A 24,582-nucleotide genomic window follows, 5' to 3' on the forward strand; every position below is an offset into this window, starting at 1 on the left:
CTATCTATTCATCCATCCATCCATCCAACCATCCATCCACTCATTCCTTCACATGCCTATCCATTCTAACACCAAAGAAGAAAAACATGGTCCAAGGGAAGAAATCAACCAACTGTCCAGCCATTTTATTTGTCCATGCTGTGATCCAGGCCCAGTGCTCTCCCTGGAGTGTCCAATACAGCCTAGACATGGAGGGCTCCCAGGGCAAGGGGCAGTGGGGCTGTGGTCTCAGAGGTACCTGAGTTTAGCCAGTGTCTGTGGGCATAGAGTTCAGAGGTGCCATCTCTTCATGGCTCAACACAATTACCAAAAGTCTCTATAGTTTGACTCAACACCACAAGCCTTCCCCAACAAGCAGAGATGTATAGGCACACACCCACAGGCACACACCACCCAAATTTTTCAGGCACACAGATGGAGAGAGACAGAGATAGTTGGGTACACACAGGAGCACACAAGATATACACACATCAACACCCCAGAGGTACACGGAAGCACAAAGTCACATGACTACCCCAAGACTCCCTAAAGTCACACAACACAAATGGACACAGAACACACACAGCCTCCTTGAGGAAAGCTTTCCAAGTTCAGAGGCACTGGATGAAGGAGGACCCAGAGAGGGGAGGCTTCGTCCACGCCCCTCTCTCTGATGGTCTGTCCTGGGACTGTGACATCCAGAAAGCCCAGATGTGCTTGGGACTCCTCACTCGAGTTTTTCTGCCCCATAACTGAAGACTGCACCTCACCCTTACCCCTTGAGACGCACAGCAATGGCAGGGGCTTTCTGGTGAGGAGTAGGCTCCCTGAGCTGGGTTCTGCCCAGTGGCAATGACTAAGTCCCTGCGATGCTCACGCAATGCTGAGGACACACAGACCTACCTACCACATGGCTCATCATGAGGTCACCACTCAGTGATGTTGCTCTAAAGGCCTGAGTATAACAGGCTGAACTGAGGATCTAATTCCTTTTCCAGGTGACATGGATGACACCATAGAACAGGCACCCACTGGATGCCTTTGCCCATTTGGCTAACAGAACTCAAAAACCCAGCCATGTGAGGGTCCTCGTGGGGCCTGACCCCATACCCAGGCCTTGCCCTCCTTACCCCAAAGCAAGCCCTAGAATTAAGAAGAAGCACAGGCCTTGGAATGATACAGTCAGGCTCAATATAAATAAAATATTCATATAAAAATAGTTTCTTACAAAATATTCTCTCTTATCCAGAGGCTCACTTTCTAAAAGATGGAAACTGCTGGGAGTTATTATCTTTCCTCTTTCTATATATTCCAAACTGGGTTTTTCTAAGGGTGAAGTTTGAGTTGGGGAGAACTAAAGGGTAGGAAATGTTTTCTGAAAAATGTCTCCAAATCTGGACTAGCTTAAATGTCTGGATAAGTAGCAGCAAACAAACAAAAAAAAAAGTGTATGTATATCTATATATGTAAAGGACATGGACATCTCTGTTCTTAAACATCTAGTGCAGGGATATTTGTGGAATCAGCTAGTAGAAATGTCTGCTTAAAGAATAATTTTGTACAGTTGTACCTGGCTTCTTGTCCTAGTGACAAAATTTTCCTGCAAAGAAAGCAAGCAGCCCATTTTGCAGAAAACGGATCCCAATGAGTGGAAGGACTTTTTTAATTAAATAAATTAATATTACTTTTAAAATCAGAATAAATTGTTAAATATTGCTATGATGAGGCCCAAAGATCCAGAGTTCCTGCTGTGGAAGGCTCTACTGCAGCTAAGGAAGGCCCCAGGCAGGCCCGGAGTAGCTGGAGCAGCAGCACTGGGTGTGGACTAGAACCCTTAAGGGCTCTGGGGAGCCCTTCCCCACAGGTCCTGTAGGAAACCCTGCAAGTGCCTCTGCAGCAGAAAAGACAAGCTCAGCATTCTGGCAGTTCCCTGTGGAAGTCTGGGGAAGTGACCTGCCAGGGCGAGTGCAGCTTGGAGACCGGTCTTCCCCACAAGGGACCTGACTTGAGGGCACGCGCAGTGCGGTCTTGGGCTCACTTGCACGTGTACACCTCGGTGCGCTCACTGCAGGTGTTGCACTTGACATAGCAGCACCAGTGGAATTTGCAGTTACACTGCCACACGCGGGCATACTGGTGGGTGTTGTAGCCACGGCCACAGCACATGAGGTCACAGCCGCTGGCCTGGGGGGCTGTCTTGTTGCAGGCACGGCCCTGTGTGCCCATGCTGCCTGTCACGGGGTCCTCCTCGCAGTAGTTGGGTGACTTCTCGATGTACACCAGGTCCGTGTCCATGGGCTTGCGGTATGACAGTGGCTTCTTGATCTTCAGGAAGGTGGGCCGCTTGTTGCGGCTGGCGCGCACAGGCTCCACATGTACAGCCTCGTTGTACTTGTCCTTGAGCACGTAGCCCAGCTCACGGAACTGCGGCAGTGTGGTCCAGCACGTCTTGGTGGTGCAGGAGCCTGACACACCATGGCACTTACACTCCAGCTTCATGTTCTCCTCCAGGATCTGCAGAGGTGGGGAGGGAAGAACACAGTGCACGTCACTGCACGTGCCACCCAGGCCGGCCCACCCCCTCCCTCAACTAGCTGGCTTTGGCTTTTGTTTTTCTTTTTGGTGCAGGAAACTCAGGCCTGGATTCAAATTCTTCTCATCTCCAGCCCTTGTGCTGTGCCTTCCACCTGGAACTAACTCGCCTTCATTGCCTCCCAGGTCCTGTGTGGTCCTTAGATTGTTCAGGCCAGTCCAGATCACACATAAGTTCTCTTTGGTCTGCATAGGTTTAAAATAATTTTGGAACCAGGGGACTTAAAAGTAGACTTCCATGGTTTTTTTTCCAAACAGAAAGTGCATCTGGCAACCCTGGAGTGATAGTTAAATTATTTAATAAATGGTGCAGCTGAGTGCTGACTTCCTGGCATAGAATCTGGCCACAAATGCCAGTCTGGTTGCCCTGCTGTGTGCTGGCTCACCACAATCTTTGCCAGTATTGTCATATGGCAACAATGCTTGGACCTATACCAAAAGGTGTCCTCTTGGTTGGTATCCTTCAATTTGCCATAGTCCTCACTGCTCCTATTACATTCCTGACCCTAAGCCATGGTTTTTCAGAAGTCAACTGCGTTGATCACTTATGATACCTGCCAGGCCCTGTGGACATATAAGTATGGAAACCATGGCTCTAATTTAAGCTTCTCTGGCATATTTCCCTGGCTACCAGGTCGGATGTGTCCCTTCTTCTGAGTTCCTGAGACCCTTGGGCTTCCATCATCATTGCATGAGAGGCAGCATTGTATGTGGGAGGGGTGGTTACAGCACAGATTCTGGGCTCTGGGTTCAAATTCCAGATTTAACACAAATCTGCTGTGTGTCCTTGGGAAATTTACTTCAGCCCTCTGTGCTGCAGTGTCTCCATATATAGAATGGGGATAATAATAAATAGTGACTAATTGCAATCATATGATGAATTACCAGACAGCAGTGGAAAAGAATGAACTACTAATACAAGAAGAACAGACCTCTAAGATGTAATGTTAAGTGAAAAAAGTTGGACACTAAAGAGAACATATTGTGAAGGTCAAAGACAGGCAAAACTAAATGGCTGGTTTTCATTTAATCTTTATTTACATATATAGGGCCAGACATGGTCCATGGACCATGTTTTGCTAACCTCAGCTTTGTCTATCCCAGTGATAAAAGAAGGCAGCATTTGCCACTCCCCCAATAGTACAGGGTATTTACACTGTTTTCAGTGTTTTTTTTTTTACTTTTCTTTCCTTCCCCTCTTTCTTTCTTTCTTTCTTTCTTTCTTTCTTTCTTTCTTTCTTTCTTTCTTTCTTTCTTTCTTTCTTTCTTTCTTTCTTTCTTTCTTTCTTTTTAACTATACATAATGTGGAAGCAAGTATATTTGGAACAAAAGCTTCTCTTCCTTCCTCATCATCTTCAGCCTATTTTATCCTAATAGACATTTATTAAGCTCCTACTGTGTACCAGGCACTGGATGGGGGTGTGTGAGTGAGCATAGTTTCTGCATCACAGTACATGAGCATTTTCATAGTCCTTCCTCCAGACAGTCAAATTACTTTTGCCTGTTGCACAGTGAAAAAATAAGTGAATAAATTAGTAAATAACTGAACAGTTATTAATCACTTCTACACACACTGTGACCGTGCTTTTATATATGCAGCTTATTTAACTCATTCAGGTTAGCATGATCCCACTTACAGAGAAAAGCTGAAGCTCAGCTAGCTCCCAGAGCGGGCACACTGGTGGGCGTGGCATCAGAGGCCCACTGCTGAGGGGTAACCCCAGTGCTTGTGCCTGCTTGCTAGCTATGTGCCTTGGGGTTGACACACCCCATCTCTGGGGCTCAGCTGCCTTCACTGAAACATGGAGTGAAAGCAATTTTGTCATTTCTGACGAAGGCGGAGTGCTAGAACAGAATCAGACATTCAAAAAGTAGTCACTAGTGCTACTGTCTGTGCTGGGCCTGTGTGGGTATTGGGGACACAGAGGTTTGTCACCAAGAATGGGCCTTTAATTATGGTCTGACCAGCCCTAGTTGCTCTGCTTCCAGGAGGATGTGACCAATGCTTGGTCACTATACTCAACAGGAAGGCAGGGTCACCTGTGTTTCAAACACAGTACTTGCAATCAAAGAAGCCAGCAATGCTGCAAACATTGCAAATGTTGAGATTCTGACAGATTAGGCACTGAACTAGCAGGACACCTAGTGTGACAGAGCACATACTAGGTGTCAATACCCTCATGTGACTTCCACACACTTAGAGCTGGTACTGATGAGTAGCCACCCAAATAACACAGGTGTCCCTTTTGGTCATCAGTGAGGACAGAGTTCCCAGATGTCCAGCCCACCTTTCTGCCTTGGCCTAAAAAGCATGTGGAAGGAGTGAGGCTCAGAGGTGTGATGCATGCTGGGGGCAGGTTTAGGTGGTGTTTCTGAGGCATGACAGCTGGCTGACTGAGGTCTCAGTGCCATCAGAGACTTTGACACAGAAATGCTGAGGATGCCAGACGAATTCCTATGCTGCTCAGTGCTGGCGAGGACATGGAGCCCCTGGGACCTGCACACACTGCTGGCTGGAAGGCAGACACAGTGGTGTTCCCAATGATGAAGATACATAGAAAACGTGCAACTTGTGTAGCCTAGAGAAACACACGTGTGTGTGTGTGTGTACAGGAAGCAGGCTTCAGGGTGCTCACAGCCGCAGTGTTCATGACGATGCCAAACTGGGCACCCTCTGGGTGTCTGTTCATCATGGCAGAATGAATGAACTGAGGCGTGTGTACTCATCAGCACACTGTAGGGCAATGTCAGCAAATAGCCACAGAGACACAGCAGGGAGGAAAAGAAGCAATTGAAAGATTTCCATAGAATTGTTTCATCTGTATCAAGTTCAAAAGTGGGCAAAACTGGATTCTTCAGGGCACATACAGAGGGAATGTATGGAAAGTAGAGAGATGAGGAACACAAATACCAAGACATTGTTTGTCCCTAGGGTCCGGAGCAAGGGGCTGTGGTTGCTGAGAGTCACCTAGATGGCTTCCGGGGTCCTGGCACTCTTCCATTCCTCGATATGGGTACTTTATAATTATTCTTTTAAATAAACACAGATGGTCTTTGTGCCTTCTTTTTGCATGTAAGCTATGTCATGCAGTTTATAAAAATGCAATGGGTACAATGCCCAATAAGCATGTGAAAAGATGTTCAACATCTCTAATCATTAGGGAAATGCCAATCAAAATCACAATGTGGTCTATCCACAAATGCAATCTTACTCAGCCATAAAAAGGAGTGAAGTGCTGACACATTGCTACTCATAAATGGATCTTGAAAGCATGATGCTCAGTGACAGAAGCCAGTCAGAAAAGGTTACAAATTATATAATTGCATAGTGGATGTCTGGAGAAGGCAAATCTATAGAGACATAAGATAGATGAGTGGACTGAGAGGAGGTTGCGGAAGCAGGGAGTGACCACTAAAGGGTACAGGTTTCTTTCTGAGGTAACGAAAATATTCTAAATTAATTGTGGTGATGGTTGCACATATCTGAAAATATTTTTTAAACTGTTGAACTGCATGCTTTAAATGAATGCACTGTATGATATATGAATTATATCTCAATACAGTTGTTTTTAAAAAGTCATTGGAGTGTTTTAGTAAGAACCTATTGAGCTGTATCTGCAACTGTGTGACACCAAACATTTTTTGCTGAGGTGCACCCTGGGCTTTGAGTGCCAATGCTGAAGACTAGGTTCCTCGTGGGCCTGGGTGCAGCTGCCACCTCAGCGTGCTGCCTCCTGCACATTGTCTCCCTCTTCCTCTGTGGCTGCCTGAGGCTGTGGGGTATTTGTGTGGGCCCCTAGTCATATGGCACCAGCCTGTTAACCCTGCAAACTCTGCATTTTGAGAGCCCCAGTGATCGCATTATGTCTGAATTAAGCTGGGTGTAATCACAGCCCTCCTGGCCAGGACTAGTGACCCAGATGGAAATTACAGAAAGGCAGCAAGCCCTTCCCCTGAGGCAGGGACAACAGCAGAGGAAGTGTGTCTGGGACAAAGCTACATTCTTTACACACTGTTCCTACCCACTGAGGCCAGGTTGGCTACCAGCTTCTGAGCTGCCCAGGGGGACTTCCAGGATCCCTTTAGACTTGAAGGGTCTGGACTGTGAATCAGTGTCAGACAGTTGAAGGGTTTGCAGGAACTAAATGACATGACCCCATACACCTTCCCAGTCTTTGGCATGCAGCAGGTTCTCTTAGGAAATGCCCAAAGGTAAATTCACCAACAGATGCTCAGACTATTCCACAACTAGTATGCCCAGCCCCGAACAATCACCCCGAGCAGCAACCCTGCATTGCTGGTTGGACAGGAAGTCCAGAGAACCTTGGGGAGTAACTGGGTGGAGGAGGAAGGGGCTTGGAACTGTGGGTATGGATCGTTGTCAATATTCTATGTCCCTAGCCGCACTTCTGGGCCCCAGCTTGACCAGTGACATAAGACTGCTCAGAGTCTACCAGTTTACCGTACTGGGATGCAAAGAAGCCTCAGTGCAAAAGGCAAAGAAATGAGAAAACAGATCCATAAGGTCCAGATGTCTGGTCTCAGCAGGCTCTGAGCACATGTAGTCCTTCTTTGCCTCTCTCCTCAATGGTGGTCTGGGGTCTCAGAACCACCGGGGCCTCAGATGACATGAGGAGGATGCTGTGTTCTCATCTCACCTCCAGCTCCAGACACAGGCCCCACTCATATCCACCTGTCACTGCTGGTCAGTTAGTGCAGGCCTGGGGACTGAACTTCACAGGAACTGGGGGAACAAACTGAGCACATACTATGTGCTGGCATCATGTGAGTATCGGGGACTAAGCAAACAAAAGAGGGATGGACTGAGCCCTTATAAAGAGCACATTCTATGGAGTAGAGGAGAACAAGTAACTCATTCAAATAATAAAATGAGTAAGAAGAAGAAAATGGAACAGAAATAAGGGCCAGAGAGTAAAAAAGGAGGTAGGGGAGGCTATGTGCCCTTGGTGATGAGGACAACTTCTCTGAGATGACACTCAAGCAGAGGGCAGACCCAAGAGGAGGCCAGCACGTGGCAGCACAGACTCATTCTCTCATTTCATTTCCACGTGAGCAACAGCAGGGCCCAGGCCTGCGGCTGCAGCACGATGACGCAGCCACGGGGAAGGTGCTGAGGGGGCACAGGTGGGGTCTCGTCCCACAGGCTCCACAGACTACACTAAGGAGGTGAGATACTTTTCTTATTCAGTTTTTAGAAAATGAACTTTATTTTTTAAAAACAGTTTTATGTTTACAGAAAAACTGTGAAGAGAGTTTCCATACACCTTGCATCCAGTTCCCCTAATACTAATATCTTCCATCAATCAGTACAGTAAATGTTATAATTAATAAGTTAATACCAATATGTTATTGTTAACTGAAGTCCATACTTTATTCAGCTTTCCTTGGTTTGTACCTAATGTCCTTTTTCTGTTCCAGGATCCTACCTAAGCCACTGCATGACATTAGTTGTCCTGCCTCCTTAGGCTAAAAGGTGAGATTTTATTGTGAGTGGACAGGGAAGCCAGTGGAGTGGGATGTATGATTTTAAAAAGATCTCCCATTGGTTGTAACAGATATGCCTCTCATATGAGGGAGATTGGACGTATGTGGGGACAGGGGGACATGGAAACTTCTGCTCTGTTTTGTTGTGAACCTGAAACCGCTCCGAAACAAAGTCTGTTAGAAACAGGACCTCAGCAGAGACGCTGCACGTAGGGAGTTGAGACCGTGCTGCCACCCATGCCGCCGGCTGGGTGCTTTCCCTGGGCCTTGTTTCCCCATCTGAACTTAAGGGTTTGAACTAGATGGTTTCCAAGGCCGCTTCTGTCTCTCTCTAAGAATCTCAGCCTCGGATCCATGATGCTCTTTAACTGACACAAAATGTTTTCAGAGCTCTAACAGAGTGAGATTTTCCTGTATCTCCTGAGGGATGGGCATTTTCATCCCATTTCACAGGTGAGCAAACGGAGACTCAGAGAAAGGAAGAAGCCTCAGTTCGGAGTATGCAGGATCTCCTCCACACGTCTCTCCAGGCTACTCCCCACACCTCCTCCTCCCACTCCATGCCCCAGGAGGCTAGATTGTAGGGCTGCACCAGTGAGCTTGCTTGCTCTAGGACCCCGACCATTCCAGGTGATTGACTGGGCCCGGAGCATTTGGGTTGTGGGATGGTTTGAATATAGCTGTGTCACTTCCAGATGGGTCTAGCCAGTGGAGGGTACTGGAGGGAACTAAGAGGGCAGGAGGAAAGTCGTGGAGTTACTCCTGCTCATCTCTGCTGGCCCCACAGGATGGCTGCACTCCCTCTCAGAGGTCACAGCTGCTGCTTGGAAGGCCTCTGAGTACAGCCCCCCAGGAGTCTAAGCAGCCCAGCTTCTTGGCACTTTAGGCCTAAGAAGTCATGGCTTCTTACTGTGGACAGCCCTAGGGTGCTACACCATCCTTTTTGGTTCCTTTAACTTTGTCCTTTGTTTTATCAGCAATCTCTCTTTAAAAAAATGGCTTTCTTGCAATATAATTAACATACCATACAATTCACTCAGTTCAAGTATACACTTCAATGGTTTTTAGTATATTCAGAGTTGTATAACCATCACCACTAATTTTAGAAATTGTCCAATCCTCTAAAAAAAACTCCATACCCAGTAATAGTCACTCCCCCATTTCTCCCTTCCTCCCAGTCCCAGGTGACCACTAATCTACCTTTTGTCTTTATTTATTTGCCTACTCCAGACATTTCCTACAAATAGAATCATATAATATGTGGCCTTTTGTGTGCCTAGTTTCCTTAACTCAGCGTAATGTTTTCAAGGTTCAATCATGGTGTAGCATGTGTCTGTACTTAATTCTTTTTCATGGCTGAATAATATTCCATCGTGTGGCCATCTCACACAGTTTATCCATCCATTCATAAGTGGTTGGACAGCCCTCTCTTTGAAAACTCCCTTTATCTTCCCAGTCTGAATGTGACCATTATACTGACCACAACCCCAGGAGCTACACACTGCCCCTCATGGCAGGGTCCGGAATGAGCCCTGTCCTCTTGATTCCCAGTCCCGTGCTCTTTCCTCCATGTCCACCTCTCAGCTCTGCACCTGCTATTCCTTACCTAGCAGGCCACTATTTACTGCCATTACAGATTCTAGACCCTACAGTTCCACTACTGAATATGTACGCTCTGGGGAGGTTTGTGCATGTGCAAAATGACAAAGAGCCTCAGAGAGGCAGTATCTGAAATATCAAAAAGCCAAAAGAGTCTAAAGATCCACCACTGCAGACTAGTTATGTAAATAGTGGTGTATCTATAAACTGGAACATCCTGCAGCTGTTAGAACAAGGCAGCTCTGTACTCACTAATGAAGTCTTATCTGCAAAATACATGGTTAAGAGAAAAAAGCAAGGTGCAGAAATGTATGCAGAGCATGAGCTCATTTGTGCGAGAAAGAAAAGACTTGTGCATGTGTGTTCATAAGAGGACAGAATACTATCTCTGGAAGAATATGGGAGAACTTGGTAAGAGTGGCTGCCTCTGGGGCAGGCCCCTGGAGTGGGTAAGATGGTCAGATGGATGGGAGTCTTTTCATGGGATTGCCTTTTGTACCTTTTGAATATTCTGCCATGTCAGAAAAAAAGTCACCTCTTCCACAAAGCCTTCCCTGATTGCCAGAACAATCAGTGACTCCCTCAGGGTTTCCATAGCTTCCCTGGGCTGTTGAGTAGTTGTCACCCTGGCTGTGATGACTGTCTACCTGTCAGCCTCTCCACATCAGGCCAATTTGTGGTGGACATGGAGATATGCCACCCAGATTCCCCTTCAAGGGAGATCTTGTTTCAGAGCTATAGGTAGTGGTGTGCTTGTAATCTGACTCTTAAAAAAAAAGCCCTGATTTTAAACAACCAAGGATTTAGCAATATGCTCACAAATCCCTGAACATGTAACAATGGCCTTGCAAACCCACGGAAGCCAGCTCCAGCAGACCATGGGACCAGGAGTGGATCCCGCACACATTGTCCAATTGTCCAATCTTTCACGGTCTGTCCCAGCTGCAGAGAACTGCAGCCTTTCCTTGTGGCTGGCAGCCGGGGACAGAGAGAGGCACAGGTCTCAAGGTCTGGCCACTCTGATGGGCAGTACTTCCTCCCGAGTTCTCACTGAAGCACTGCCTGGCCAGCATCACAGCTCCACTTCTGCCCAGTCCTGCTCTTCCCCTTTCTCTGCACTGATCCCTGATAAACAGCTTGAACCTGGAACTCTATCTTAGCCTCTGCTTCTGGAGAACCCCACCTGTGACACTCCTGAGAGACCAGGGCCAGTACATGCACCTCCATCACCTCAGCCTCTGGTAGAGACTCACCTGGCATAGAAAAGGTGCTGACTAGGTGCAAAGTGAAAGAAACACCTAGTGTGAGTTTTTCCCATTGTGAAACATTTATTCACTTGCTCTCTCATTTTACACTGAGCACCTGCTGTGTGATATCTGGCATCAACCCTGCTCTGATGAAAGCAAATGCTGTCTCTGCCTTCTTGAAGCCTGCAGACCCAAGCCAGAGCAGCCCTGGAACTGATCATCCCAAAACCTGATTATAGGTTGGTGAGTGCTGTGAAGGAGCAGAACAGAGGGGCTGCTCTTGTGTGCAGCTCCAGAAAGCCTTCCCCAGGAAGGCAAGCTGGCAGCCAGATAATAGAAGGATAAGTTAGAGTCGGCCAGACTTAGCAGGACGAGGTAGGCGTGGCTGGCGAAGTGAGAGGGAGATGGAGCTGGGAGGCACTCAGAGGGCAGGAAGCATTGGGATCATCCTTAATTCCGAGGGTGCCAAGGAGGGGTTTTTGCACAGGGGAGTGATGAGGTCCAACCGACAACTTCAAAGATCATTCCAAATGGAGAGGCCATTAGGTTAGAAAAGGTCAGAGTGGTACGATGGAAATCTGGCAGAAAGGTATCCCCATCACCCAGGCCAGAGACACAATGGTGGTTCTAACAAAGGTTGTGGCAGTGGAAGGGAGAGAAGGAGCAAAATCAGTAAGACTTGGTGGTGTATGATTGGTGGAGGATTGGTGGAGGATTGCGAGGTCCCAGGGTTGACTCACAGGCTTTGATGCATGTAGACTCTATGCACTAAGACAAGGAACGGGAAGGGGAACTAGACACAGGAAAGAGTATGTGCTGAGGGCATAATGAGGAAATTTCAGAGTGAGTAGTCAGGAAGAAGGACATCTGGGGAGCAGAAGGGTATTTTGGTGCCACTGAAATCTGGCTCCAGTCAGCTCAGGTGCTCAGTCAGAATTCAGTCACTTTGACAGATTAAAACATGTGGTTGAAATGAGCCAGAAGTAGGGCAAACACTTATGGTTTTTTGTATTAAAAAATTTATTGCAAAAAACACAAGATAGGAGACACTGAGAACAATTTATAGCTTTAGATGACTACAAGTTCAATATGAACTAGGAGGCTGCTAAAAAGCCAACCATCAGAGGCCATATTAACTAAGGTCTGTTGCCCACAATAAGGGAGGAGATGGTCTTGCTGTGATTTTCAGAAATGGACTACACCCCAGCAGATGGACAGAAACAGATAGAACATATGTAGAGAAGGGAGCTGAAGACCCATACTGAAGAAGCCGGAGCTGCTTAGTCCAGAGAAGGCAGTTTCTACCCTGATTATTGTCCCTCAGACTCTTCAGACCTATCTCAGGGCAGGGTGAGTGGGAAGGACTATGCATACAGAGGGAAAAACTGGGAGCCTAGTTGGTGAGCAGGGTGCGAGAGGGGTCACAGGGCAGCAGATACCAGTTCAGGGGAGGCCAGCCATCCCCACCAAGCTGACCAGAGGCGGAGGGAGCTGCAGAGGTAATGAGCTCCTTGCCCTGGGAGTATGTGAGAGCAGCAGCTGGGGTCCACAATGGAGATTCCTGTAATGGGTGAGGGTGGCTGTTCTCAATCTGCTTCTCTGTCGCCCAGTCCAGCCCCAAATCTGTCTGGAGCAACAGGAAGGATTTTTCCACTCCACTGGAGAGAGAAAATCAATCTCTTTCTGACAGGTCCCCCACGAAGTGCCAACAATGTACCAGGTGGTGCCCAGAGCCTGGAATTACCAGGGTGGGGTTCTTAGGCCTGGGAAGGGCCTTGGGAGAAACTTGGCTCCAGAAAATTCCTTGATTCATAACACCAAATAGATACTATCAACAGTGGCCTCCCGGCTTTCCGACACCCTTAGGGTTGCCCAGAGGATCTAGGGAGTGAACATTCTAGAGGAGAAAGGGGTTCTGAGGGGAGAGAGGTGAGACGGTGCCCTCCCACGTGGTCCATGTCCAGGGTGCTCTTGTGACCAGACTACCCACCCCCTGGTAGTCTGAAGGGCATCAAATTTTTAAGAACCAGAAGCTGTTTCCCAGCATTGAATTCCACTGCTCCTGTTTACCTCCCCTGGGAAGAACCTGAAGTCCCAACACAGTGCAGGAGAATTTCCCCACCTTGGGGGGTCCTGTCACTCCTGCCATGCCCCCTGCTCGAATGTGGTTCTGCTCATCACCATGTAGCCTGGCTCAGTTCAACACTTCAAGGGCCTCCACAAATGCCACCTCTCCTCAAAGCTGGCCAGTCCCTGCCCTGCCCTGCCCAACACCAGCAGGACTTCTCCAGCATAATCTCTCCTGCTCTTTGTGTCTTGTTTTATAACAACCTAGCCGTGGCCTTCAGCCTCTGCAAACACCGACTCCTCAGTGAGGCTTTCCCCAGCCTCTCAAGCAAAGGAGCCCCACCTGCCATTGCTCCCAGTTCCCACTTGTTACCACTCCAAGATCCCACCACTCATTGTGTCCAGCCCCCCCAGTCATCACTCCGGTTCCCACCAGTCACTGCTCCAAGAACCCACTGCTCATTGCTTAGGACAGGCTGGTGAGTCAGGCCAGTAGAGGCCAAGTAGAGTGAACCCTGGGGATTCATGTGAAACAGCAGACAAGAACTGTTGGTTATTTCCCTCCAGATATGAGCAAGAGAGGATGTGGGGGCCAGAGCTGTGGACAGGCATCTTGTAACTACGTGGGTCTGAGAATGGAGTTAACTAAGAAAGCAGAGCTCAAAAAGAGAGAGAGTACAGTTGTTTCCTGGGACAGTCATTTGCACCATGGATCAAACTGGACCTCAATTCATTACCCCAGATCATCCAATTCCTTAAGCTAATGAATTCCCTTTGTTTTTTAAGCCAGTTTAAGTTGCATTTCTGTTCTTTACAACTTAAAATACCCTAACTAGTACAGACCTTTCATCTGCATAGAGGAGGTGCCTTTTGTAAAGCCAATATCCAGCCCTTAGATTGTGGGTTTTGTCAAAGCATGGGGCAGATCTGGTGTGCTGAGGACTGCTTTGCTTGAAAGGGCCTTGTGTGGGGTGGGGGTCCTCAAGGGCTGGAGACTGAGGTTCCTTTGCAGGAAGGGGTCAGTTTTGGACCATTTTCACCCCAGGTGATGAGCAGTGACTCAGGCAATCAGAATCATTCTTTACATGGCAGCACATTGTGCAAAAAACAGCCGGAAGCAGAGGATAAAATGCCAGTGTCAGGGCCAAGTAACCCAAGAACATGGTTCAAATCCTACCTCTGGCTGCCACATGCAGCTGATGGCAGAAATGGCCAAAGGGAGCAAGGCTCACTCTTGCATGGATCTCCATTTTCTCATCACAGCCTATTTACCTCTGACCATGGAGACTGGAAACATTATGTACCACATGATAAAAAGAGAGACCTGAGAGAGAGACTTCTCATTTCTCATCTTTGGGTACTATGGTGTCGGGCCATGATTCTTGGAGCTTAGGCAGCCATCTTGTGATCAAAAGGCAAGAGACTCAGAAGCAGAAAAGGTGACAATGGCAGACTGGGAGAATGGAAACAGCCTGGGCCCTCAAAGTGATTGTTAAGCCTCTGAAAGAAAGTATACCCAGACTTTCATTTTGCAAGAAAAAGCAGACTCCCATCATCGAAACCACACTTGTAAGGTGCTGTGCTACTTGGAAGCAAATGTATCTGCGGTGATCCTTTCATTGCTTAAAGTAGGAGCAAGTCTTTCCTCCGAGGGAACAGTGGGATTAAATGAGAAGAGCTATCAAGGCTTGGTGCACTGTGTCACGGGCCCCCAACCTGTGTGAATTTCCCTCATTTCCTTCAGTGAAAGTGTGTATGAGCTGGTACAGTCTGGAAAGGCAGGGAAAGGGGAGCAGGGCTATGAGGTGGAAGGACAATCAGCTGGTGCTCCTGGCTCTGCCTCCAAATGGCTATGTGGCTGCAGGCAAATCCCTTTCTTTCTCTAGGCCTCAGTTTCCCTCACCTGCACAGCGAAGGGGCTAGAGGGGGTCTTCAAGAGAAAATAGGGACACAGAGGGATGAGGAGGGCAAGGGTCAGGAAAGGAGCAGGTTGAAGTCCACTACACTCTCCCATAGGTCCCCCAGGGAGGAATCAGTTTCAGGGTGGCACAGTAGCTGCAGACGTGTCCTTTTCCCCCAGAGGTCATTGTGAGTACCAAATGAGCCCTGCTAAAGGATCTCTGACCTTTCATCCTCCCTCCCACCTTCTCCCACATCCAGGCCGACTCATCCCAGAAACCCATCCTGTTATAAACCCCCCACCCAGGTCCTGAAGCTTGTCTATGCTGCTGCCTCCTGGCATGGAAGCCCAGGGCATCTTTCAGAAGCCCCCAGAGATGGCTACCACCTTCTCCTCACACACCATCTAGATATTCCAGGTCTCTGCAGCATCTTCTCCTATGCATGTTACCACTGGTGCTTTCCCCCACTATCAGATGTTAGCCACCCTTTTCCCGGCAGGACGCCTGGTTCGTGAACCCTCTCTGAACAAACCCTGAGTCAGATGAGTCACCTGGGAAAGTTGGGCACCAGCCAAGGAGAGGCACAGAAAGCAGTAACAGGTCTGCTGTGCATGCAGTCTTCCTCTTCCTAGGCTGATGTTTCCACAGAAGGCCCTGCCTGGGTCAGATTCAAGGGTACTTGAGGCAGAAGGACTGTCACCAAGTCTGGCTGGTTTCTTCTCCCAGGTTTCCATGCCTCAGTTATCCATGTTCCTCATCTCCAAGCAGCACCTGACCCAAACCACCTGCACCAATAGAGTTGAATCCTCGTCCCCCTTAGCACACCTATGCCACACGTGGTCCATGCCCTGTTCCAGGCACTTCATGGGCATCACCCTAAGGAGCCCTGCTGGAGTCCAGGCAGGGCCCCATGAGAGCCTGGGTGTGCTGAGAAGTCCCGCGGGACCCCTCTCTGTCCCCAAAGACCATCTATGCACACCACATGCATGGGGTCCCTGCCCTCCGGCCTCCAGTGAGGTCCAGACTGCTGAAATACCACAAAAGATGGGGCAGGAAGAGAGAGAGACTAGGACATTTATTCCCGAGTCCCTCTGTGTGGGGCCATGCAGCGGCTATTACTGGTTTCCCCAAACTGTAACCAAGGAGCCAAGTGGCTCCTCTCTTCAGCTACACTGCTCCCTTCACTGCCCCTCAGTCCTCCAGGCAGTAAGAGCTCCACACTGTTGCCAGCCCTGGCGTTGTGAAATCCCTCAGAGGATTCCCTTAACACAGCCCACACTCCTGTAAGTAACCCCTTCATTAAACTGTTCTGTTACTCCCAACTGTGCCATCTACCAGACCGCGGCTGGGGCCCTGGGTTGATTAGGCCATCAATGAGACCACCTCGTGAGCCTCGATGGCATCCCCTCACACAATGAAACACACCCAGGGGTGGCGGTGTCAGGACCGAAAGACCAAAGGCATAGTGCTGGACCAAAGAAGACTCTTAGGAAACGCAGCTGGGTTATTATGGTTATTAAATTATTTACGGCATGATGTGAAATTTTTGTGTTGGTCTTACAACACAAAAAGGGCTGTGGTAAAGTAGCGGTAGAGGCCTTAGCTGGCTCCCAGCAGAAGCTCTGGGGCTAGAGTTGCCTTCCAACACTAAGAGTAGGGACAATTTCTCAGAATAGAGCTGCATGCTGACTTCATGCCCAAGCTGCTCTATGTTGTAACTTCCTATTTGCACACCTATCCCTTCCACCAGATTGTGAGCCCCATGAGGGCAGGAACCAGGCCCAACTCCAATAAAAGCCCCTGACTTGGCCACAGCTGCTGTTTTAAGTGCTTAACATAAAGCAACTCATTGAATTTGCACAGAAACCTATTATTATTCCTATTTTACAGATGAGGACACAGAGGCACCAAGGAGTCACAGTTAGGACATGTTGGAACTGGTATCAGACTAGGGAGTCTAGCTCTAGAGCTGTGTGATGCAGCTGAATACACGGAACGTGCAGGGCTGGGAGAACTTTGCTCCCTCAGGCCGTGGTTCATAGAGCAGGTTTGTGCAGTGGACACTGTGGTGCCCACTCAGGTCCTCCAGGACCAAGCACTCACCATCCAGTGCTTGGAGTGTTGGTTGCTGATGCTTGCAGTCAAGTTTCTCCTAAAAGATGCTCTCATCATAGGATCCACAATGACTGGTTGCTGCTGGCTACAAAGGCCTGGTCTCCAAGCCTTTGTAACTGGGACAATTCTAAAAGGCAATTCTAGCCCAAGAGCTTCCGCTGGAAGCCAGCTACAGCCTCTACCGCTACTTCACCACAGCCCAACTTCTCTCCCTCACTTCCCTACAGGTGCATCTCCCCAGAGCCCTTCCTGGGTCCCACCCCCAGGAAACTATAGATGTGAGTACCCCAGGAGGGAAGCTATAGACTACAAGCCCAGACACTGCACTGCCTCTCCCACTCCTCCTCCTCCTGGTCCTCCCTCTGCTCTTCCTCCTCCCTCTGCTTCTCCTCCTGTTCCTCCTTCTTCTCCTGCTACTCCTGTTCCTCCTCCTCCTGCTGCTCCTCCTGTGTGTCAATCCATCATGAGAAGAAAGCTGCATTTCATTCAGCTGCAGCTGTATTCCTTTGGGCAACTCAGATGAAAGAGGAGAAAAGAGAGCTTTTTCTTGGTAAACATTTGGAATATTTTCTTCTTGGTCACATTCTTTAAGTAATATTGGATGCACTGACTTCAAGAACATATTCCTGTCTGCCTTAGGTGCAGTGAGGGGGGTGGGGAAGGCTGCATTCCATAGAACACGGCCACTGGAGTGCAGCTGGGTTGGCCTTGACTGCAAGGGAGGTGCAGGGTCTTGCCCAGGTCTCAGGAAGAGCAGTATCAATCAAACCACTCAGAAAATCTTCTTGATCTTGATAGAGACCTTCTGAAATTCAGTGTTGGCCAAGGTGTGACTGTCCACACACCATCTGTGGCACCCTACTGTCCTGGGGTGAAAGCCCAGAGTTTGCTGCCTGGCTCTCAAGGCCTCCATGAAGTGGGGTCTTACAGACAAACAACACCTTGCTTCCACACTTGTCTTTCTAGGTTCCCACTTCCCCGCCATACACCTGTCCACCCCTGCACATAGTCACACACATACCCAAAAACATCCCCTTGTGCTGTACACACACACATGTCCTCCCCACATGTATGATCCCCAGCAACCTCATACTTGTTCATATACCCTCCCACTCATCACCACATACTGTCACATGTGTGCCCACATTCACCTGCTCCCTCCCTCAGAGTCACACACACAACCCACATGCTCATACACAAACCCCCATACATGGCCCCCTAAGTCCCACATGTTCACACACATGTAGATCCTCACATACACCCTGATACACACCACTGCACACCATTCACTCCGGCACATGGGCTCACACAATCCTTCCCCCCTCCTGTGCTCACATATGCACACACATACACATCCCCACATACAAGTTCACATAAAGTCATACACACATCCTCATACTTGAGGGGAACCCAGACAGTACAGGCCAGCAGATGGGCTCCATCCACTGTGCTTGCTCACCAGGGCTCTGGGCCAGGCCTCAGCTTTGCTCACTTACTGTGAAGGGACTACCACAGCCCCTTCAGAGAGCTGTTGTGGGCATAAAGTAGAAATCCCATTTTAGACGTGGAACAGATGAGCTCCAAGTCAGGCAACGGCTGCTCATGGTGCAGCCTCCCGACTCTGACCAGTTTCTCCCAGACACATGCCAGCTGTCTCTTTCTCATGAGCTGACTTGCCTAGAGGGAGCTGGGCTGACTAAAGGGCAGGGGCTGCCTCTAATGGGTCCAGCCTGGAGACAGGGTTTGGGTGGGGAATGTGCACTGTGGCCTAGAGTGAGGCAGTCAGCTGACTCCAACCACAGCATGAGAGGCAGGGAAGCCAGCAGAGGGAAGGTGGAGTGATTGGATACACATGCTCCTCCCAACTTCTGGAGCATCAGTGCATTGGCCGTGTCATTCATTCATGCATGCATTCATTCACTCACTCATTGGCTCATTCATTCATCTTTCATTATTCACTCACTAATTCATCTTTCACCATATTAATTTAATCCCTGTCCTGGGCTAGGCCCTGAGGTTGGTGGCCAAGCAGGCAGAAAAAGGCAAGCTTCCTGCTCTCTGGATGCTTATCCTCTGGAAGGGAAGTCAGGTGTGCATCCTATGCATCCAGTTGCCACATGGGCATGAGGCAGATGCCAACCTCTACCAACAGTGCACACCTGCCTCTCCAGTGGTCATGGTGGTTCCCCTTCCACAACTTGGCTGGAAAGTGTTTTCCACGGAGGAATCTGAGCTGAGGTATTATATGGCATTGAAGAATTGTTTGTGCTGTTCTCAGTAATAACAGTATTATTGTTATGTCTTTTAAATCCTTATTGATTAGATATCCATGGGTGAAATAACATAATGGCTGGGATTTGCCCTAAAATGTTCTAGAGTAGCAACTAAGATGACGTTTATGTATGTAGGTCAAATGCTGGGGTTGTTGGAGCTGGGATTACGGGTATGCAGGGTTCACAACACTGTCCTCTCTCCTCTACTCTTATATATGCCCTGCCACCGCTTTGACCTCACCTCCTATGCCTGTTCCCTCTACTCCAGTCACAATGCATCCCTTGCTGTTTCTCCAACACTCCAGCATGCCCCTGTCTCAGGGCTTTAGCACTGGCAGTCCATCCGCATGGAACACTCTTCCCTGCTCTTGACATGGCTCCTTCCCTCCTTTCCTTGGGCTTTTGCTCAAATCTCACCTTTCCAAGGGCACTTTTTCTGACCCTGCCCTAGTTTCTTTTGCTCCCTCACAGGTATAAGTATCTGACATAGTACACATTTTCCTTGTTTGGTTTCTCTTGTCTCCCACTAGAATGTAAACTGCCCAAGAGCAGGGACTTAGTCTGTTTGCTTCCTGCCATGTCCCAGCACCCCACTGGTGTCTGGAACATAGCTGCTACTCAGTAAACACTTGCTGAATGAATGACTGAGAGCAGTAACAATGGAACCATTGAAATGAGGTAAGAAAATGATTCCCTGAGTTGAGGACATTGGCTAAACAAAAAGAAGGAAAGAGCAGGCTGGACAGAGGGAATGGCATGAACAAAGGCCAGAGCAAAAGGGAGCAGAGAGCAGGGAGCAATCAAGAAACTTAAGGAGGACAGTGGGTCAGACTGGAGAGCTGGCCAAGCCCCTTGATGGGACAAAAGACTATTTGGCATTTGAGAGATCCCCTCAGACAGCCACATGGAGGACAGACCAGAGGCTTGAGCTGGTGCAAGAGGCATTAAAAGGGAGGCTCAGCCAGAAGAACTGAAGATGAAGAACAAGGAAGCACAGAGAAGCCAGACAATTGCTTGGCCTTTTTCCAGGGGAAGGCCCCTGTGAACCCACTTTGGTGGTGAATCAGCCTCAAGCTGATGAGGACAAGCCAAGTGTCCACAGCACCTGCTGACCTGCAGATCCCAGGCAGCCCCATGGGAATGCAGAGCCAGAGAACCCAAGGCAGGACTGGTCCATGCTGCCAGCAGGCCAGTGCCTACACCTGTCCTGATCCTCCTTGGCTCTTGACTCAGAGGCCTGGGCTCTAACAGGGACAACCCTGAAAATGGTGGACTTTAAGGACAGGTGGTACCTACACACAGGGATGGTGGAACAGTCGGACCAGACACGTGCACTTGTACATCCACACAAAACTTGTACATGGATGTCCACAGCAGCACTATTCACAATAGCTAAAAGGTGAAACAACCCAAATGTCCATCAACTTATGAATGGATAAACAAGCTGTGGAATATTTGTACGATGGAATATTACTCAGCCATAAAAAGGATGAAGTACGGACACATGCTACTACATGGATGAATCTTGAAAACATTATGCGAAGTGACAGAAGCCGGTCACAAAGGATCCCATGTTATCACAAAGGATCCATTTATATAAATGTCCAGAATTGGCAAATCCACAGAAACAGAAAGCAGGTTAGTGGTTCCCTGGGGCTGGAGAGTGGGGAGTAACTGCTAATAGGTATGTAATTTCCTTTGAGGGTGATGAAAAAGTTCTAAAATTGGTTGTGGTGATGGTTGCACAACTCTGAATCCCCTCTGTGAACACCTAATGTCAGGTTTTTGTGAACCACATCAAGCCCACGTCTGCCTCGGGGCCTCTACAGCTGTCTGCTTTTTCCTCCAGCTCCTCAGCTCCAGCTCTGCTCCTTACAGCAAACCTCACCAGCCAACCTCCCCATGGTGCCTCACCCACTGTCCCTCAAGTCACCCTTCTCATATAACCCAGGTTCACATTCTCAAGCACTGAGAGCACTCGAAGATCACTTGCTTGCCTCTCCCCTCCTTGCCTACATGTCAACTCCAGAAATGCATTGCTCTCAACTGTTTTGTTCAAGAGGCATCTTGCCTCATAGAAGATGTTCAATAAGTATTCACTGAATGAATGAATGAATGGATGGATGAATAAATTAATTCACCTCAGCTCAGGAGCCTAGATGTCCATTTCCTTCACAGTGAGGTATTGCAGAAGAGGCCCTGACTTAGTCCACACATGATCAAGACTGAAGCCCCCAAGGAAGGGCTTTAGGGAAGGGACAGGGACAGAAGGGGCAAATGTTCTAGAGCATGGAGGAAGGACCTAAGAGCCAGGTCCTGTTGCCTGAACACCCTCTATGCTGCTGGCCACCCCCAGATGAACTCCCCAGACCTCAGCAGGGCCCTGCCTTGGCAATCAGGGACCACTGAAGCCCTTGGAAGCCCCCATCCTAAAGCAGGAACTCCCTTTGTGTGGGTGTTTGGTGCAGGAGCTGCTGTCTGAGAGGGTGGGCTGGCCTGGCCTGAAGTTCCATGCCATCCCACAGCCAGCCCAGAGGACGTGGAGGCAGGGACCCCTCCCCTGAGATAGCCTTTCTGACCATGGTGGAGTCAGGATTTTTCCATCCAGGTGACTGGGAAAAACACCCTCAGTTATCTCTACCCAGGGCAGTTTCCAGTCGGGATGGGGTGGGGCCTCTCCTGGGACTGGAGGGGTTGGGCATGGCTGAGCAATAACCAACCCATTCCTTACTGCTCTGAAACTATAAGGAACTGCTGTAGGAGCTCAGACCCAGGGCTCAGAGGGACTTGGGTTCTTGTCCCAGCCTGACCACCAAGAGCTGTGTGGCTTCTGATGCTCACCCTCCTGGCCATCTCTGAAGCTGTATCTGTACCATGTGGGCCGGTCCTGTGTGTCTGGATAAGCATGAATGAGTCTGGGGAGGTCCTCTGAAACCAAGTCATGCTGATGGAACTGGAACCTCTCACAACAAAGGAAGAAGTTTAACACCCTGACTTGGAGTCCCAGCTCTGGGGGACCACAGGAACACCACTCAACCTCTCTGAACCTGGTTCTCCAATAAGAAAACTGGGGCTTGAGAACAGCAACAACATGGGTTGTCTTATGTTTGCTAATTGAGGCAGAGTATGTGAGGTGCCCACCACCCAGGAAGGGGCTAGAGGAGAGGACTTCAAGGGGTTGAAGCCTCCAAACCTCTGCAAGACTATTCTCTACAGAGGATGCCCACCAGCTTGGAGATGCAGGGAGTGAAACTGGCCCTGACAACTCCCAACTGAGAGCCCACAGGGACAGAAAGGACTTCCCAGAAGGTAGTGAGGTCCCCATCACCAGAGGTACTCAAGCCAGAATGAGATATGTGCCGTCTAAAACAGGAGCCACCATCTACAGGGCAGCTTGAACTGTGGCTCATCTGAACTGAGATGTGCTGTAAGTATAAAGTGAATTTCCAGATTTCAAAGGTTTATTATGGAAAAAAAGAACATAAAATATATTAGCATTTTCATATTGATTACAGATTGAAATGATAATATTTTAAGCATATCAGATTAATTAAAATATATTGCTAAATTTAATGTCACCCTTGTTCCCTTTTTGATGTGGCTACTAGAAAAATTTAAATTTACAAGTGTGGCTCATGTTAATTCTATCAGACAGTGCTGGTCAGAATTCTTGTTGCTCAAAGCAGGGTCCCAGGGCATCATCACCTGGGAGCTCCTTGGAAATGTAGCTTCTCAGGTCCTGCCCTAGACCTACAGAATCAGAAGTGAATTTCCCCACCTCCCAGGTGTTTGTGTGCACATTAAAATTGGAGGCACCCTGCAGATGACTTGGCTGGAGGTCTGAGGGACCCCTGCTTCAGGAGGGAAAACCTGAAGTCCAGAACTCCAGACTTCAGGTATGTAAAAATCAGGTAATCATGCCTTTGTCCCATAGTCACACACTCAGTGCACAATGTTTTTAAACCCTGCTTTCTCTTGCCAGGAAGCAAACACATACTTTCAAGAGAAAAGGGCAGCATAGCAAAGGACTAGGCTCTCTTGGAAATGAACAATATGAAACACAACATTGGTTGGCATCCTGTAACTTTTTAAAGGCTGGGAAATCATCTCAGGAAACAAGTGAAACATAGATCTATGTGTTAAAAAAAAAAATCACAACTTAACCAACTCCCTCTAAATTCCTCCTTCTTTTTTCTCTCTGAAAACTTGGCCCACAGGCATTCGATGGCACTAAATATGGAAATGGTGAGAAGTAAATCACTCAGAGGTGCCACATGTTGCCCAGGGCCTGTTTTATGGTTGAGTTGTAAACCACTGATCACTGGGAGCTGTAATTAAAATGCTGACAGCCTCCCAACTGTGAACATGCCAGGAGGGAGCAGGGCTGGGAAACCATAACTGGGGAACAAGAAGAGTGGCGCCTTTCCCAACCTAAATCAACCCACATTCAAGGTTCACCTTTGGCTTCCTAGGACACAAGCAGACCCACAGTCCTCACAGGGTGCCGGAGGCGAACTGCTCATCTCCGCTGCTGCCGAGTCCCCAATCCCAAACACATCCATCTGTTGTTACCTCATCTTCCTTCTCCCTCTGTTCATTGAGTCACTTTGCCCCCGCCCCACACTTGTATTTGTTATTCCCGCTATCTCAAATGCTATCCCTCAGGTGGCTCACTTCCTCACTTCCTGTTCTGAGCTCACCTTCTCTGAGAGGCCTCTCCAACCGACCTGATATAAATTTCCCTGCTTTTGTCATCTCTGCTCTCTCACCCTGCTTCCTTTTTTCATCACAGCATTTATTACTCTCTGACAGTAGATATAATTGATTATTTGTTTGTCCTCCACTTTCCCTCTGGAATGTCAGCTCCCTAAAGGCATGTAGTATCTAATCCCAGAGACTCAAACAATCCCAGACACATAAATAGGTGCTTAATAAATATTGCTGAATGAGTGAATGCATGGATTTCCATCCCTTTCTTTCTCAGCTGATCTGGTGAGCTCACTGGGAAAGCATCCAGTAATGAGCTCAGCTTTTCACCCATTCATTCAACCAGTCATCCTTCTAAATAGCTAAATATTCATCCATTCTTCTGTCCCTTTCTCCACCCATCCATTCATCCACTTCTCCATCCATATAGCCATTCTCCAACCATCCTTCCAAATACTATCTGTCTATCTATCTACCCATACATCCATCTTTCCTTCCAAATATCCATCCATCCATCCCTCTGTCTGTCCATCCATTGGCCATCCACCCACCTAAACCAACCCCCAAGTGTTTATACCTCCTATCCTGTGGCTCCA

The 24,582-nt window shown here is 48.5% G+C and overlaps 1 protein-coding gene across 2 annotated transcripts in view; it reads right to left on the reverse strand.

Moving 5' to 3' along the window:
• Nucleotides 1-146: 146 nt before the first annotated feature.
• The window catches only part of WNT7A (Wnt family member 7A), a 68,293-nt gene continuing 43,857 nt past the window's right edge, over nucleotides 147-24,582 (reverse strand). For both annotated transcript variants that reach the window (XM_045851503.1, XM_045851501.1), the window contains exon 4: nucleotides 147-2,493. In XM_045851503.1, the coding sequence (XP_045707459.1) occupies nucleotides 2,014-2,493 (480 nt within the window). In that variant the 3' untranslated portion in view covers nucleotides 147-2,013. The remainder of the gene's footprint in view (nucleotides 2,494-24,582) is intronic.

Source organism: Phyllostomus hastatus, unplaced genomic scaffold (genome assembly GCF_019186645.2).
Source record: "Phyllostomus hastatus isolate PE091 unplaced genomic scaffold, TTU_PhHast_1.1 phas_contig_86, whole genome shotgun sequence".
Classification (NCBI taxonomy): Eukaryota; Metazoa; Chordata; class Mammalia; order Chiroptera; family Phyllostomidae; genus Phyllostomus; species Phyllostomus hastatus.